The sequence below is a fragment of the Anser brachyrhynchus genome, assembly GCF_964034855.1.
Source record: "Anser brachyrhynchus genome assembly, chromosome: 21".
Lineage (NCBI taxonomy): Eukaryota > Metazoa > Chordata > Aves > Anseriformes > Anatidae > Anser > Anser brachyrhynchus.
The window spans coordinates 4,795,042-4,811,525 of NC_137714.1; the positions used below are offsets into that span (position 1 = coordinate 4,795,042).

A 16,484-nucleotide genomic window follows, 5' to 3' on the forward strand; every position below is an offset into this window, starting at 1 on the left:
ATGCCCATCTCCACAGAATTCTACATTTGATTATTAGCAACACTGCTAGCTTTCCAAACACCCTGCCAACACCTTGCTCTGCTTAAAAGAGTAGCCATTTTATTCACTTACCTACTGGAGCTGTGAGATGACTTCAGGTATTTTGCAGAGATAATATTCAAAGACAGAATAGCATCCACAGCAGCTTCATCTACCTCTGCTTTGTTTCTTATACGTCCTAATAGGGGTAGGAGGAGGGAAATCAATAAAATTTTGAAATATGGAATTTATTTTCCAAATATCTTTTCAGACTACATGATTAAACAAGCAGCTCTAAGTGGAAATGGCAAAACTTAAGTTTTTCCTCTAGATAATTTTCAAAATCTAACTCCTCCCACATCCAATACTCATGAAGACAGCAGAATAAGACCTAAAGAGACATTTTTATTCTTCATAAAGCAACTCACAAAGCAGAATACACTCACCAACAACCAGCTCTCGTACATCTTTCCAGTGCAACTCATTGCCCTTCTCATGGATAATGGTGACTGTGATTCTACGCTGGATTCCCTGGTAGAGTTCAAAACCAAAAATTCATACTGGGGAAGTAGTTCCACCCCCCACACACTGTCATCATCTATTTTGCACTTATACAATAAATACGGAGCAAATAAGTCATTTAAATTATCCTGTAACTGTGAACAAAAACCTTTGTGTGTCTGGGCCCTAAAATTAACTGAACAGAGGAACGGTATGTTCTCATATGTAACAAATTACACTTCTTGCCTCTACTCCACAAAGACAAAGGCTTTTCACCTAAAATAGCCCTGAAATCATTGGCACGATACATACAGTCCCTGGGGGTATAGCAGACTCAACTACAAAAACATTAAGCAGATATTCAGATAATGTATGCTTAAGCACTTCTAAGTATATACAATAAAAAGTATATATAGCAAAAGAATTATATGTACTGAAGAAATGTAAGAAAAGTTAATACAAACCAGCAACTATTCATGCAGATATACTCCCTCTTTTTCACATACATCTATATGTATAGTCAAAATACAAAAAAAACCTCTGCAACAGCTAGGAAGGAGGTAGAGTAGTAGAGCAGAAATAAACACCTCATCTGAACAAGAAAAAATCCCCAGGTGTTGGTCTCAATAGTTTCCACTCTTCCAAGCAAAGATGTCAATTACCCAGAAAGAAAGTGCTTCATGCATAACTGCTTCAAAAGAAGTTGAAAGATGTTTGCCTGTATTGTGGATTTACATTCGTAATGGGATTACAGAGGACAGAACTACTCTGGGTTGGACTGGAAGTAACTGATGAGGACACTGGTAAATCCAGAAGTAACACCTGCTCCTTTTTTTGTTGGCCGTGGTTTGTTTGTTTTATTAAGGAAATAATTGGAATATGACCATTATTCCCAAGGTACAAGAGTTGTTCCTATCCTCATAAGAAAAAGAGGAAATGCTTGTCACAAGCAAAGTCCCTGAAAAGGAACTGGGAATTTGAGAGTAGAGAAAAAACATAAACAGTATTTAAGCAGGATTATCTTTAGAATATAGCTAAAGACAAATTATTATTAAGGATCATTACAGTAGCATTTTTGATTAACTACAAAGATTTAAAATGCACGGAGACAGTTATTGTACAGAACCATCTTATAGCCAGCCACATGTAGTGAGAAAGAACCAAGTTGAAATAACAAAGTTGAGTCCTCATGCTCTTTCAGTGATCCTGGTACAGAAATTTGAGAATGTGGGGGGCACAAATTTGGTCTCAAGGGTTCCTGCTTTTCAAAAGGCTTTCATCTTTCATGATTGAGACAAACTCATAAGCAGAGGAAACAGCAATATACTAGGGGCCAAACATATTCTCCACGTAGCTCAAAGCTAACAGACTAAATACAGACTGAAAGATGACTGACCCTACAGCTATCATTAGACAGCTGTGTGGGAAAGGACAAGACATGAGATGCAAAATCCCATCATTAACACTCTAATCCCCACAGAGATGAATCTTGCTGTTCTACAGCCTTCATTAGTACCTGGTGAAGCAGGAATGTCCCCTGACAAGGCAGGCCTCCAGTGTGGTCCACAATAGCAGGAATATACCTGTGTGAGAGACAGAAATCAGCAGGCAGGAAAGATACACTAGCAAAGCAACATTACTCTATTGTGCTGCCAAAGTTTACCTCTCCATATAATATCTAAAGAAATAAGGGTGTTTCTACTAGCTCTCAGAACGGACACTTTATCTGACCACAGTATCAAGTTAAATATAGAAGTCTCACATACCAATCTCAGAATCGTCTAGGTTGGAAAAGACCTTCAAGATCATCAAGTCCAACCATCAACTTGCCCTGCTGAGTCCCATGTCCATGTGTCTCAAATATCTCCAGGGATGAGGACTCCGCCACTTCCCTGGGCAGCCCATTCCAGTGCTTAACCACCCACCCTCTCTGTATGAAGCAATTCTCCACAATGTCCAACCTAAACTTCTCTGGTGCAATTTGAGACTGTTTCCTCTCACGCAATCTTCTGGAAAACTCTGTGGAACTCACTTCTCAACACAATCCCTAAAGAACTTTCAGGGGAAAACCTTCTGCATAGCCGAGGTGAGTAAAACATGGGTCTGCTAGAAAATTTCTACAGTATAGACTAGTGACACGAAGAATTTAAACTCATGGCCTAAACATTGAATATATGTTCCCTACACCTGTTCAGCTGGCGTGCAGGGGCTTCCAGAATGGAGACAGAACTTCAAATGTTAAAGAATGGCATTCTGTCTCTTCAGTCCTTTCCAAAGGGAATGATAAATGCCAGCAGAATTTATATCCCCTAATTACAAACTAGTAAGAGAGGAGGCTGACATAAGCCAGGCTACCTTCAGATGATTGCTGAACATCAACCTTGTCTGAACGGAACAAAGGGTAACTGATCCCATAAACCACTGTACTTAAAACACGATCATCTTAAAACGATGAATATTGGACTTACTCCCCTGTTGGCTCCAATTCGCTGATCTCAAACCAGACAAGGAGGTCATACTTGCTCACACTCTGGCCCAAGCTGGGTTTGCTCATAGTATTTAGCTTTGTAGCTGGCACTTAAAGAAAGAAAAAAGAATAGTTTATCAAGACTGAACGAAGATACCCTAGGGCTCACAGAAACGTGTCATTTCATTGATTCCATGTATTCTATGTACATGTGCAGATCACATCTTGTCCCCTGAAAATAACGTTGCTCACAGTACTATTCCTTAAAGTATTGGCATCAAATAAGGTTGTTTAAATAAGAAAACAAATGTAGTGGAAAAAAAGAATTTGCAAAAATAAGAAAAAAAAACTCTAGATCCACACAGTCTCCTCAGATATCCACCACCTACTTTATGGTTTAGCAGTTTGAGATTTGAATTGCTTAAATTAGTTCACCTGTAACATTTTTTTCACCCAGAACATACATTTTCCCTTCCCTACATAAGAAAATAAATTAAGAACTTCAGAATTTGGTCTTCACTTTTTCGCGCTGCAAAATGCCAGTCTCCTTTACCAGTTTAGATAAGAAAATGTGCACAGAAAGAGGCTGAGTAAGACTTATTCCAGATCTGTAATCCTGTCAAAGTATGTTTCTGGGCTCCTTATGTTTTGGTATTAGTGATTTCTACTGGCCAGATCCCCTCAAATTCCTTTCATACTAATGTAGGGATAATTCACTTGGAAAAATTTCTACTAATAGGATAACTGAAATTCTAGAAATAACCTGATATTCCTTCATGCATACCTACATCACACCTCTTGCCATTACAAGATTTCTCCTCTTTCTTCACTCATTTCATTTTTGTAAATGGGAATATTTTAAGAGCTTGGTTCCTGTGTACTCTGACATATTTTTGTACATCTGCAATTGATTCTCCGTTTTTTTTCTCCTCTCACATCCTGCCTGCATTGCTGTTATTGAGCCAAATGATTATTCTCCCTTCTAGCCTCTCAAGCCCCATTCTTCCCTTGCTCAGGTTTTCTTTAGGTTCTGCTACCTTCATGCCTTTGTACATCCCTTAATGGGAAATTAAGTCATGGTGGAAACTGCACTGGAAGAACTTCACAGTCCCCAATTAAGAGAAGATCCATACAGATGCGTTTGCATAGTCACTTTTTAAAAATAAAATGTGAATTCTATTTCTTTTCAGGGTAAAAGAAAAGCCACCTCAGAGGAACAGACTTTACAAGAATTAATCATGTACAGCTCTCCAGCTCCATCATGCTAGGTAGCAAGCCCATCATGCTAGGTAGCAAGCTCTCATCATTTGCTCTTCCCATTGATCACTCTGGGTAATCACTCTCTTATACCCATCGTAATACCAAAACAACGCTTGCAGCTGCACATGAACTCATGACAGCTGAACTGAGTATTGTTGAGAATAGGAAAAATCAAAACACGTCACTCAAGTTAAGTTTACTGCTACATGGAGAAACTCAAAAGCACCAGAAGAGGAAAAAATAAAACAGAAAGACATTTAATTAAACTTGCAAGCTGGTTCTGGATGTTCTCATAGACTTGCTCTGGCAAGACCAGTGTGGGTTTGTTTGTTTTCCTTTTTTCCCCTCTAAAACAGAATGCAAATGTAAACAATGTACAGCACTGTACATGTCAAGTTAATGACAAAAAGATAAGCAAAAGGAAAGCCTATATAGAACAAAGCAGAACGTCTCCTCTACACCTAGCTGTTTTCTCATATGTAGCATCTCCCAGTATCTCAGAACTATTTACAGAAGACAAGAAAACAAAGGTTCAGGAAGCTTTGGGAAACAGATTCATGGCCAGAGAAAAGTCTGTGATACTTGCACACTGGAGTTTATTCACTCTCTGTATTGTTTTCTCTAGAACAGCCATAAACAAAAACATGGTGTCACCATTCTGTGACTGCAGCCACAGAAGTTCTAGTCCCAAGACTACTACAAGATAAAAATAAGGAAAAAGGAATCTTGAAACCTCGAAGCATGTTTCAAAACTACTTCTACATCTACCATAGATCAAATTTGGCTACTAACCATCTCGTTTAGGAGCCCGCTCGCTCTGACAGTTGGGAACAGGCAGAAAGAGAAAAGGTGGCAGCTGGTCAGCCCCATCTTGGAAAGCAGCCACAGCAGAGGATGCAAGCACGTTGGCATGCTCAGATAGTGTGTTCAGCACATGCACGTTTACATAGCCAGACATAAGATACCTAATCAGCTCAATTTTTCTTTCATGGTCTGCAAAGTGAATGAAACACACAAAAAAAGGGATGGTAGAGATGGCAGGTGAGGAAAAAAGAGGAGGAGGATATAAAAGGGTGAAACGGGAGAAAAAAACATAAAAGTTCAGCATGCATTGTTAAAATTAAGCAAAGAAAAACACGGATAATTTCAACAAGGCTGGCTCACTGAACAAGAATGTTACAGAGCAGAAAGATGGAGTGGTTAATGAATAAGCAAATTTCCAGTCAAGTGCTTAGTATGCACATGAAGAGTCATAGCCAGAACTCATGGAATATGGATAACACCTGAGGAAAAGAATTCTACCCTTTAATGAACCAAGAAGCACTTGCTGCAAGAGGCGGTTGAACACAAGGAAAGAAAGACAGCCCAAGATGGTTCCAATGCCCTTTGCAATGTTCACTTCATCTCATTTCTCGGTGTCCTGAATGACTTCAGAATACACTGTGACCTTTGTTTTCCATGGCAAACAAATGTGACAGAGAATCAAAGACCTGTTCTCACCTGGCTTTGAGAGTGGCATAGGGGGAGGAAAGAATCTTCGGGAAGGTTGTGGAGGGCTATGGAGAAATGAAGAGAGTTATCTTTACAGAGGCAGCCAAGTGAAGACATATACAAACACATACATACATATACGTACGCTCTGATACATGTCTCTAAAAGACCCTTACAGTCCCATGAAGACAGGTAAATATCACCTGTCTCCATAACAAGTGGACTAAGCACACTTCTCTAATAGACATTTTTTCTGTTCTAACTAAATTAATCCTAGTCATCAGTGAAAAATATTTATCTACACTTTCCAACTGCTCCATCCCCATCTTGTACTAAAAATTTAAGTGGGTAACAGGCATTTCCCAAAATATCTTCAGGAAAGAAAGCACGTCTCAGCAGACATTTCCTCTTAAAACCAAGACATGCTTCCTCTTTGCAGCTGCTGCTTTCAGTAGAATGGCTAGCCAGAACAAGTAATCCAAACAACAGCCTCTTCCCTTAAGCTGTTGAGGAGGACTAGGGGGTCCTTTCCCCAGTTCAAAGGCTCAGCAACTTTGTCACCAGTACTTCCTAAACACGTAACACGTTCAGAGCCTTTTGTTTTCCCCTTAATCTTGTCTCTCTTTTGTAATCACACCTTCATGCATCAGGCCACAGAACACTGCATCTTGCAGAGTGAGAGGATTTATTTACCCAGAACTCACTGGGATCACCACTCAACACTTGTGTACAATATTCTACTGCCAGTGTTTACAGGGTGGATGCAGCTGTATTGACAAAGCAGCTTTCCACGTTTGAAATAGTAAAACAATCCCATCACTCACTAACAAACCACACTACACTGGGTAATAGACCTCTGCCAGCACTCTCACACCAGTCAGGAAGCCCACTCATGAGGGTGTGGCTGGATAATTTCAGGACTATGAAAAAGAGGTGCCTGAACTGCAGAGCTAACCTGAGTGTGATCACAGAGGCTTTATGCCAGAACAGTGTGCAATACCTATTGAGATCCTGTCCTTGAAGATGGAGAGGGTGCTGCTGATAGTGTCCAAAGACTTCAAATACGATAGGCTTCGTTTTGATGTACTCCACAAATGATTCTGTCACTTCCACAGCAATCTATTAGGCAAGTAAAAAAAAAAAAAAAAAATGAAACAAGCAAGAACAAAATCTTGAAAGTGCCAATTTTACATTTTAGGAGCCTACATTTTTCCTACTGTACTCCATTTTGGTTTAAGCACTAATTCTACCCTCTATTAAAGGAAAAAAAATAAATTATTATATTGAGTCTCTCAAGTAGCAGAAGAGGGAGCTACATATAACTAAAGGATTCCACAGTTCATAATGACAGATTTACTCAGTTCATTTGATATCATAAGCACTGCTATTCACATATATTTTATTTCCTGAACTCTTGACTATTTTCATTGAACACCCTGGAATGGGAACAGGGAATTCAAAGGCAAGAAATAGATGTGAAACAGAAGAGTTAAATCTTCGACACAGAATCATCCTGTGTTTTGTTCTCCATGGGGGATTACATCATCCATCTGATCACTCCTCCTATTGTCTATTCTTAGTAATTCCCCTTGTTCCCCTTTCCTACACATCTCTCATGTGGTTAACAGGAAGGATACACACAACTTCCCAGTGCTAAAACAATCACTTACTATTCAGCTGAAGTTTTACTTACATTCTGAACATGGTAAAACCCAAGGGGAGTCCCACGACCATTGTTTTTGAGAGGTTCAGTTGAGAAGGCTTCATCGTGCCGATGTAAAAAGCTTTTTAAAAGAGACAAACAACAGTTTAGTGGAGACTGTTGTGCTGTGAACCCAATACCAAAAGTAAACCTATAAATTTATTCTGCCAGAGGTTTACAGGGAGTTGCATGATGGCCTAAAGCTAGGCCTTTGGGACCAAAACTCCCATTTTGGCTTTATGACACCCAATTTTCATTCTCTTTCCTAAGAAACTAAGCCAAACAACACTTCACTTGAGAGCTACTGATACTGAACTTTACTCCTCAACACCATGCTAACACAGAGCAGGTACTGTTTGTAACAGGAGTTCTGATAACTGACAGCATGTTTTTCTCTGTTGTACCACACTACCATTGATTTGAAAAGCTCTCAACCAGACCCTCCACTAGCCACTATTATTTGCACCATCTATTAAACCATACAATGCCTAATGCAAATAAATAGGAACAAATTCTTACTTGAACTGGCAGAAAATATCTGCATATTCGGGAAGGATGCCGCTGGCTTGTAGCACTGTCACACGGAAGGTAAACACGCTACCCAGTTTCAAGTGATTACCAATTTCTTCAGTGAATCCTTCCATGGTCATCTTTCCATCCAGTAAAGTGGCTGACTTCAGGTCTTAAAGAGAAATAAACCACATTGGGTCAGGTTTTTGTTTTTTTAAAATATTCCTCAGGCAACCATTTAGTCCCATCACACATTCTTATTCTTTGAGCTGAAATTATTTTTTGATTATAAAACAAGCTCCAAGTACTTGGAAACAATTTTTCTGCATAGATCTTCAAATACAGAATTCCAGCATTTACCATCAGCAATGAATTGTTAACAACCTCTCCATATCATATTCTTGAAGGATACTCCAAACCCCTTTTTATCACAGATTGAAAGTGTCCTAGATTTCCCTTAAATTCTCCAAAATTACTACATATTGCTTGCTTACCTAGCTCATTCATTCTGTTGATCTCCTCTGGAGGAGTGATAACCTCTGAATTCTGCCCCTGCCCTTCCACAATTCTTAATTCTTCCAATGACAGTCCAGATCGAGTCATCGCAACCGAAGAAAAATCACTCTGAAAAGCGAGGTGAAGTTGCATTTAACAGACTCTTGCAGTTTGTTGTTTTCCCATGCCGTTCTTCCCCTACATTACTTACTCTTTATTTAGAAGCCCAACTACCGTGCTCAGAGAAACCTGATTAAATTTTAAGACTTCTTACCTTATCAAAATATTCATTGTCAAATGAAATTTTAGCTGTGCCAGACTGTCGAATACCAGATCCATAATCTGGAGCTTCTTCATCAGCTAAAAGCATTAAATAGAAGGAAAGACCAGTCAACTGATTTGAGTTAGTGCTGGAAAAAATCGTGGCAAAATTCCACCCAGCATGTACTCTTGGGTGTGGGAAACCAAGACAAGCCATGAAGTTTCATCATGAATATACTTAACTTTATAGAGAATTTTGAATGCAAAACAACTTCAATACTAATTTTGATTATTTATTTACTTCTCAATGTTACACCTGAAATGAATTAACTTACATAATACAATGGCCCTCATGGAAATGTATGCTTACATTGATTTAAATTACCATCTAAAATTCTCTGGCCATAAACTAAGCAGCCACACTAGCCAAGTTCCTCAAGTACATGATGCAAATTTTAAAGGTGTTTTTGTGCATACAATCTGCCTGCTTTAATCTCTACCCTCATGCTCTCTTTGTGGAGAGTACCAGGAAGAAGGCCTAGTGAAACACCACCTATATTTTTCCACAGTAAATGCACGCTTCCAGGATTTAGAATGCCTTTTGAAACTTCACTTTGGTACAAAATAAAGCTGTGGCCCTTTTTCAAGAGATGTCCCCAGTTTAATTTCTAATACTCATAGTGTACTCCTCATTATCACCCATTTATGTGGATGACAACACCAAGAAGACCAAACTAAACTAGAAACAAGACTGTTGTACACATTAAAATAGATTTTATTTCACTTGCTGTTTTAGTCCCTGCCAGACTGATTCTTACACATCTTCAGAGCCTGAGATTTCATTATATGTTCCCATGGAGAGTGAAACTTCCAGGGTTACCATACTTAAATAAAGAATGTTGGCAGATAGCCATTGCCGAAAAGGACAAACTACAGGAATTATCTGTGGTCTCACCAGCATTGATGAAACACTGCTAACTACCAAGAGTAAAATTCAGCTACCTGACTTCATACTGGAAAAGAAGTAAAAAGTTAGCAGTTGACTAGTAGACAGACTTAGGCTCTGGCATGAATACAAGGCAGTTCAAAACTGGATGCAGCATTTACCATTCTCATATATCTACCCTGCTCTTTTGAAAGTTGATCGTTCTTGGTGATAATATGTTAAAGCAGCTTGTAAGTCTCCACGCATTTTAGTGGGGCAACGAAGTGGAAAATTGCTGATTTCTGTTTATTCTGTGCCAAAAAAACTGGACAGTTCCTGGACCAAAAACAGGAACTTCTCCACGTGCTATTCAGTCAGAGAATGACAGAGCACCTTTGTGCTCATCACTTAAATGAGTGGTTTGAAAAGAACAAGCATATGGTACATTTTACATTCTGCAAGTCACCACAACTACCAGGCTTGTACATACCCTTGTGCACTGTTCATACTGTGCACCAGAAAGAGAACCTTTGCTTTATTTTTTGCTGTTTTAAAAAGCAGCATTGCATTAGTCACCAGGTATAAGCTTAAGGGGTTCCCACCATCATGTTCAAAGCTTCTGGTCAGCATCATTATTTCAATATTTATCCACACTTGGTCCACATGATTACACCAATGAAACAATTTCAAGAGCAACTTAATGATAAAGAACGAGTGTTCTTTGAAACACCGAAACTATTGAGGTTTGAGTATAACAGAATAGTTTTTGTTTGTTTGTATGTTTTTTAAAGCTGCAGCTATACAAAGTGTACCAAAGAGTTGCAATGCAAGGCTGAGCACCTCACCTGCTATAGCTTGCACTGCCACTCGCAGAAATCCTCGCACCTCTCCCTTCTCGCTAACAACAGCTACTCGGTGAATAAGAGGCACTGGGTACAGAAGATTGCTCAGGTATACAAATGCTCTGGTAATAGGAAGGAAAGAAAACACAAACAGCATTAGGCTATCATCTGCAGAACCAGACTGCAGCATTTGGCTGGCTAATGGGACATTCAAATCTTCAGACAGTCTACTTCACTCCATCTGCTAAACCTGCACTGTGGTCTTGTATTCACATTGCCCATGCGGGGCTCTTCACCAGTGCCTAAGCTAAGTGAAGCCATGAAATGCTCTAAATCATGGTAAATTGGAGACACAGGGCTTGTATTAGTGAGTTACAAAACATATGAAGGACACAATTTAAGGCGATGGCTTTATAAAAGGTAATTTTAGATCTACTACAGTTGTAAACAGAGCTGTTAACAAGATGGTAGAAGTCTACTAAGGAACTACTGAATGTAAAGAATTATTTCACAAAGAATTATTTCAGTTTTCTACCCCCAAGCATGGTTTAAAATGATAAAAGGGAATTGATATACTGTGTTTGCACAGCCTCAAGTATTTTACCGAACATATAAAAACACTCTACGAAACAGCCATTTGACTGTTCTCTCTTCCACATGTTTGATAACTCTGCACACAGAGGAATCAAAATTTCCCAATAAATCATAAATCATCTAGGTTTCTTGGAAGATTCACAGAGTGTACAGATAGCGGAGGACAGTCCTCACAAATAAATACCTTTATAAGTATTACATTTATTTCTCTAAAAAAGGAACAAAAAAAGACCACAAGAGTACTCTCAAACACTCATTTAGAAATTACAGTTTACAATAATGAAAAACAGCATTTAGGGCCAGCACTGGATGATCCTGCTGAACGTTAATTTTTAAAATTATGTATAATTACAAGCAGGGTCTATTTTGGAACAGTTAACAAGCTTTATTGCATATATTTTAATTATAAGTTAGACTAACAGTGTTAAATTATTTTAAGTTTCTGCAATGAATTGCAGTTTTTAAAATGCTACACTTCCGTATGATTATAGCTTCAGGAAAACCTGAAATGTTGAGAAGTCTAATGAGTCTGGTAAAAGATGGTTCTCAACACGGGGAAGAAAGGAAGCCTTCATTTAAGGGAGCTGTTTCAGAGTCCAGAAGAACGCTGAGGTGGACAGAAGTTTAACCAATAGCTTTACCAGTCATTAAAGTAAAACTAATTATGTAGGAAATTATTACGAATGTATGCATATTAAATTACACTGAAACATTGGTAATTTGTTTAACTGGATTTTCTTCTTGCAGTCCTTTTTATTAGTTTTTATTATTAAATGTAATTAATTCCTCAGATTTATAAGTTTTGTTGTTTAATATTCACAGGGAAAGTCCTGCCTGACAAAACAGAACTGAGAGCTCAAAATGTTCACTGCCTGTCTGGTGCCATCAGCTGCAGAATTTGTTCCACAAACACAGAATTTTCCAAACTCAATTCCTTATGACATATAGCTAAGAACCAAAGTTATAAAAGGTTAAGCGTTCCTCCATGGGTTCACATGCCCATTCCCAGGATGAATTGTTTTGAACTGATAGAGAAGTCAAACAGGTGTCAATTGTGAACCAAAGAGACAAAAATAATGCTACTAAAAAACAAAGTGGTGACAAAATGCAATAGAAAAGAGAACGATTAATGAAGCTATAAAAGTAACAGGGAAAAAAAAGCATACAATGACGAAAAAACAACTGCAACTTAACACTTGACTAAGATTAGGATCTAATTCCTTTTCAGTCTGCTCCAAAGTGAGGTAAACACTGACAAAGCAGGGGAAGGGAGAAGGTAAGTTTAAAGTAACAAAATAGAAAGTTTGGTGGTTGTTTTTTCTCCTCTAAGGAAATATTTTCAGCTTTGAAATTTCAGGCAGTTCTCATTTTGGGAAAGAAGTGTCCCACCATGCAAAATAAAACATCCTCCCACAGTACCAGCCTGTACCAGCCTGGAATTGTTCACTTGGACTATGCTCATTAGGAAAAACACATGGACTTCGGAAATCACATTGCAAGCTAGGGAAAAACGTTTGTTCTCCCTACAGAAAGGCCTTAGTGTCAATATGTATACAAGTAAGAGACAGTTTCACTAAGTAATAGAAGCAGTCAGTACAGCCTTCTTACTCCAAAGCCAAACCACTAGAAAGTGAAAATATTAACTGCATGAAAATATATTTTATGTGTGTGGCTAAAGTTCTGAACTTGCTATCCAACACATGAGAGCCAAAGCATTCAGCTTTATTAGCCACTGCAATTTTGTCACTTCAACAAAAATCACAATCCCAAAGAAAAAAACAGTATTTCTTAACTTCTTTCCATTCAGTCACCCAGCTCACTGCAATTATTTTGACTTGGAGGAAGAAAAGCACGTAATGTAAAAAGTGTTAAATTTCCCATTTGGCGAAAATAATGTTGAATATCTTGCGTAGAATGAAGAGCCGTAGTACGTTTGCTGTACGGATGGAAAGAGCTGTTTAATGGTGTGATACTGCCTTCTGCTGCCATTCCATCTGCTTCATTACAAGACCATGTTAAATTAGGAGGGAATGAAGTATTAAGGTTCTCCTTCTCCTCTTCCCCGCATCTGGGAGGACTTCCCAAACATGCCCTATGCAAGTGTCCCCCTGCACCTTAGCCCAGCAGACTGAAAGAGGGGGAGCCGTATTAGCAGAAAGATTGGTGAGGTAAAATGGCATACTCACAACAAAAACTAGAAATGAAATTTAACAAACACAAATATTTGGAAAAATCAAAACAAAACCAACAGAATTCACTCAAAATGACAACATTTTTAAATGAACACAACAATAAAATGTCCCATAATCCTCTCCCACCTCCCTTAAAAACATAAGTGTTTGATACGTCACGCCATTAAAAAGAATCAGCCTTAAAAGACATCCCAGCATGCCAGAAGAGATGGCTAAAGGGACCAGCTCTTTTTTTTTCCCCTTTCTTCTTTCTTTAATAAGTATAGCACAAATAAAAGGCCAGCACAGCACAGGAAAAAAATTAATAAAAATACTGTGATGCCCATGGAGTTGGATAACTGCGCGATCAATCTCTTATCCTCATTCTCTCCTTCATGACCTGGACTCATTATTGCTGATACGAAGAAAAATAAGTGATCTTATTTTTGTTCCACACACTCCAAAAAATGTAAAACAGTGTACAGTTAATTAAAAGCACTCAAGAACGTTGATTTTGTTATGGATTGAATATTACCTTGCACTCAAGACACTATCTATGTAGATAAGACATCTCCTCTGATACTCTAAGACACATTGTTCAAAAGTAGAATTGTCATACTGTAGGACTCTGAAGAATCAAAATAGTTTCTGCTCACTGCTGTTAAACAGCTCTCTGCTGACAGAGGCAGCGTGCTAGGAAAACGTGGAATTCAACCAACAAATGGGGAAGAAGTCACTCAGCTCTCTTCAGAGATAATACGAACTAAGTTTCACTCCTCAAGACAACTTACAACCCAAGCAGAGCTCTTTAATACGTGCAGCTCACACAGGTCAGGACAGTTTCCTGAGCTGCTGCAGCTCCACACGTCTGCCTAAGGAGACAGAGCTCAAAATTCCCTTTAATGCATGGAAAGGGGAAGCAAGCTGTGTAACTGCCAGGAAGCACAACTGCTCTCACTGGACGCTGCGTTTGCTCAGCTTGCGTTGTGCTTCCTGAAGAGTCTGTAAAATGAAGATGAATAGTTCAACTTTTTCCCAAGCACTGAGGGCCCTGCTCTGACAGAATGTGCACAACAGGCAAACGCCCAGGCTGCCAGCACTGCCACAAGAAAGCAGCCTAGTCTTTGCGATCAGTGCAGTGTGCTTTCACTAGCTCACAACCACTACCAAGCCAGATAAAATGGCTTCCCCAAAATGACTCTTGGCCTGAAAGAATTAAATTTTATTAAAAACATTATCAGACACTGCATATAAGGGCATAAACTCGCAGAGATAAAAGAGGACTATTGTAGTTTCTTGCATCTTTAGTAACTGTAGTTTGTTTTGAAAACAAGGTAAAGGAAGTTCCCAGCTTAAATCACAAATGATACCGCTGAACTCATCTAAAAGCTGTTTTTTTTGTTGATGTTCTTTTCAAAAGAACAAACTCAGGCCCCCATTTTTACAAATAGCTGTTAGGGAATCCCATTGTTTCTTCTCCATAGCACACTTGAGTTGCCAGCATTTGAGGAAACTGCACTTGTCTGATCAGGATGTCCTCCCTGCTTACAGTCACAGAAAGTTAAGCTCTGATTATCTTGTTTCAGAAATTCAAGCTCAGTGCATGTGGAACGCACTAATAAGCACCAATGGCCAGTGAATTTTAATGATGATAACCTTTTGCTACATAATGCAATACTACTCAGAGTCATACATAAACTGAGAATCAAATAATTTCAAAGCATACTCCTCCTTATCCAGAAAGGGCCATTCTCCTTTCTCTACATGCCATCTTTTCTCTTCCCACACAGATGGGAAGTTGATGTTAGCCGAGGTTTCCAAAGATGGATATATTGGAATGGACTTAAAGACTTTCCACTGTATTCTGAGACTCTTCTACAGAAGAAAATTAGATACTGCAATACTATCTACAAGATCTTGCAATGGCTAAGTTGAGCATTGCTATAGATAAGGCTTAAATACAGTACACAAGCAAAATCACGTGTTCTATATTGTGACGGACTTCTATAACTAGAAGTGGATTTAATCACACTGTCACATCTAAGATTATTTTCTCAATTATTACTTAGGCCTTCCTGGCCTTTTAAATCCTAGCGTTAAACTATATTAATTCTCTTGCAATGCCGATTTATGTATATGGCTATTTTGGCTGGCTTAATAGACATTCAGTGCAACACAGAGCTAAGACACTGCAGCCTACAGCAAGAGCTGGTCCCTTTTGGCCATTCTCACAGTAACCTCACCAACCTTCCCACTAAAATGAACCAAGGGGATCGGTCGTAAAACGGGTCGTGCCCATCATTGAAGAGGTCTGATCCCTCCTCGGTTCCAGCGTCGGAGCCGGTATCATCCACAAAGGCCTCATCATCAAAGTCCTCCATCTCATCCTGCTGTTCATCAGCCAGTTCAGTGATGTCAGAGTCAGCCGTGGAGAAAGTGGGGGAGGGCGTGCGATCAGCAAGACGCTCATTCACGCAGCCATGGAAAATGGGGGAGCTAGATATCAGTTAACGGAATACCGATTAAAACAGGGAGGGGAAAGAAAAATGCTTCATTTAACAGCCGTCTGTCGCCATCAGCACAGAGCCAACCTGAACAACAAGCAAAGCCTTCAAACCGTCTCAACTGGAATGAAACATAAGGAAAGGGATCGCTAAGAGTCAGGAAAAAGGGCATCCTCGAACTGAGTAAAAGCAACAAAAAAATGAATACAAACATGGGTGAACATACACATATTGACAGCACATCCATTTAACAGAGCTACAATTCTTATTTCCAACATGTAGCATTTTTGTAATTAAAAATATTGTAAAGATGCAGCCAACATCAGGAAATACTAAAGAACTCCATTAGATATTCTGTATTTCTGAAGGATATAACCAAATTATTTGAACAACATACATAAATAAGGTGCTGGACCACTTTTCCTATCAGTTTCCAGTGTCCTTCATGTTCTCTGTGCTCTCCTCCAATGACATGAGACAGAACTTAGCTAGATACCCTTTTTAAAGAATTAACTTAGAACTTTGTAGAATCTGATTTGACCAAACACTTACTAAGTTACACCAAGACAAGCAACGTTATAAAAAGCAGTTTGTGCTCTTCACCATATTTTAAGTCTATCAGAAAACCCTGCAAGACAACACACACAACTGACATTAAGTGGCTACACAGTTTATAACCACATTCCAAGACAAAGCCCATCCAGGAACTGATGAGAGCTCTAAGCATACCAGGAGCTGAGGTT

The 16,484-nt window shown here is 39.0% G+C and overlaps 1 protein-coding gene across 8 annotated transcripts in view; it reads right to left on the reverse strand.

Annotated features, from left to right (window-relative positions):
- The window catches only part of KIF1B (kinesin family member 1B), a 96,757-nt gene that overhangs the window by 15,969 nt on the left and 64,304 nt on the right, over window positions 1-16,484 (reverse strand). For 4 of the 8 annotated variants that reach the window (XM_080563633.1, XM_080563632.1, XM_080563634.1 and 1 more), the window contains 12 exons: window positions 15,485-15,733; window positions 10,476-10,594; window positions 8,719-8,804; window positions 8,444-8,573; window positions 7,959-8,121; window positions 7,431-7,521; window positions 6,738-6,856; window positions 5,747-5,802; window positions 2,988-3,096; window positions 2,036-2,102; window positions 465-549; window positions 112-217 (listed from right to left, as the gene is read on the reverse strand). In XM_080563633.1, coding sequence (XP_080419759.1) covers window positions 112-217; window positions 465-549; window positions 2,036-2,102; window positions 2,988-3,096; window positions 5,747-5,802; window positions 6,738-6,856; window positions 7,431-7,521; window positions 7,959-8,121; window positions 8,444-8,573; window positions 8,719-8,804; window positions 10,476-10,594; window positions 15,485-15,733 — 1,380 coding nt within the window. The remainder of the gene's footprint in view (window positions 1-111; window positions 218-464; window positions 550-2,035; window positions 2,103-2,987; window positions 3,097-5,746; window positions 5,803-6,737; window positions 6,857-7,430; window positions 7,522-7,958; window positions 8,122-8,443; window positions 8,574-8,718; window positions 8,805-10,475; window positions 10,595-15,484; window positions 15,734-16,484) is intronic. The other 4 variants (XM_080563636.1, XM_080563638.1, XM_080563637.1 and 1 more) reach the window with 1 other exon arrangement.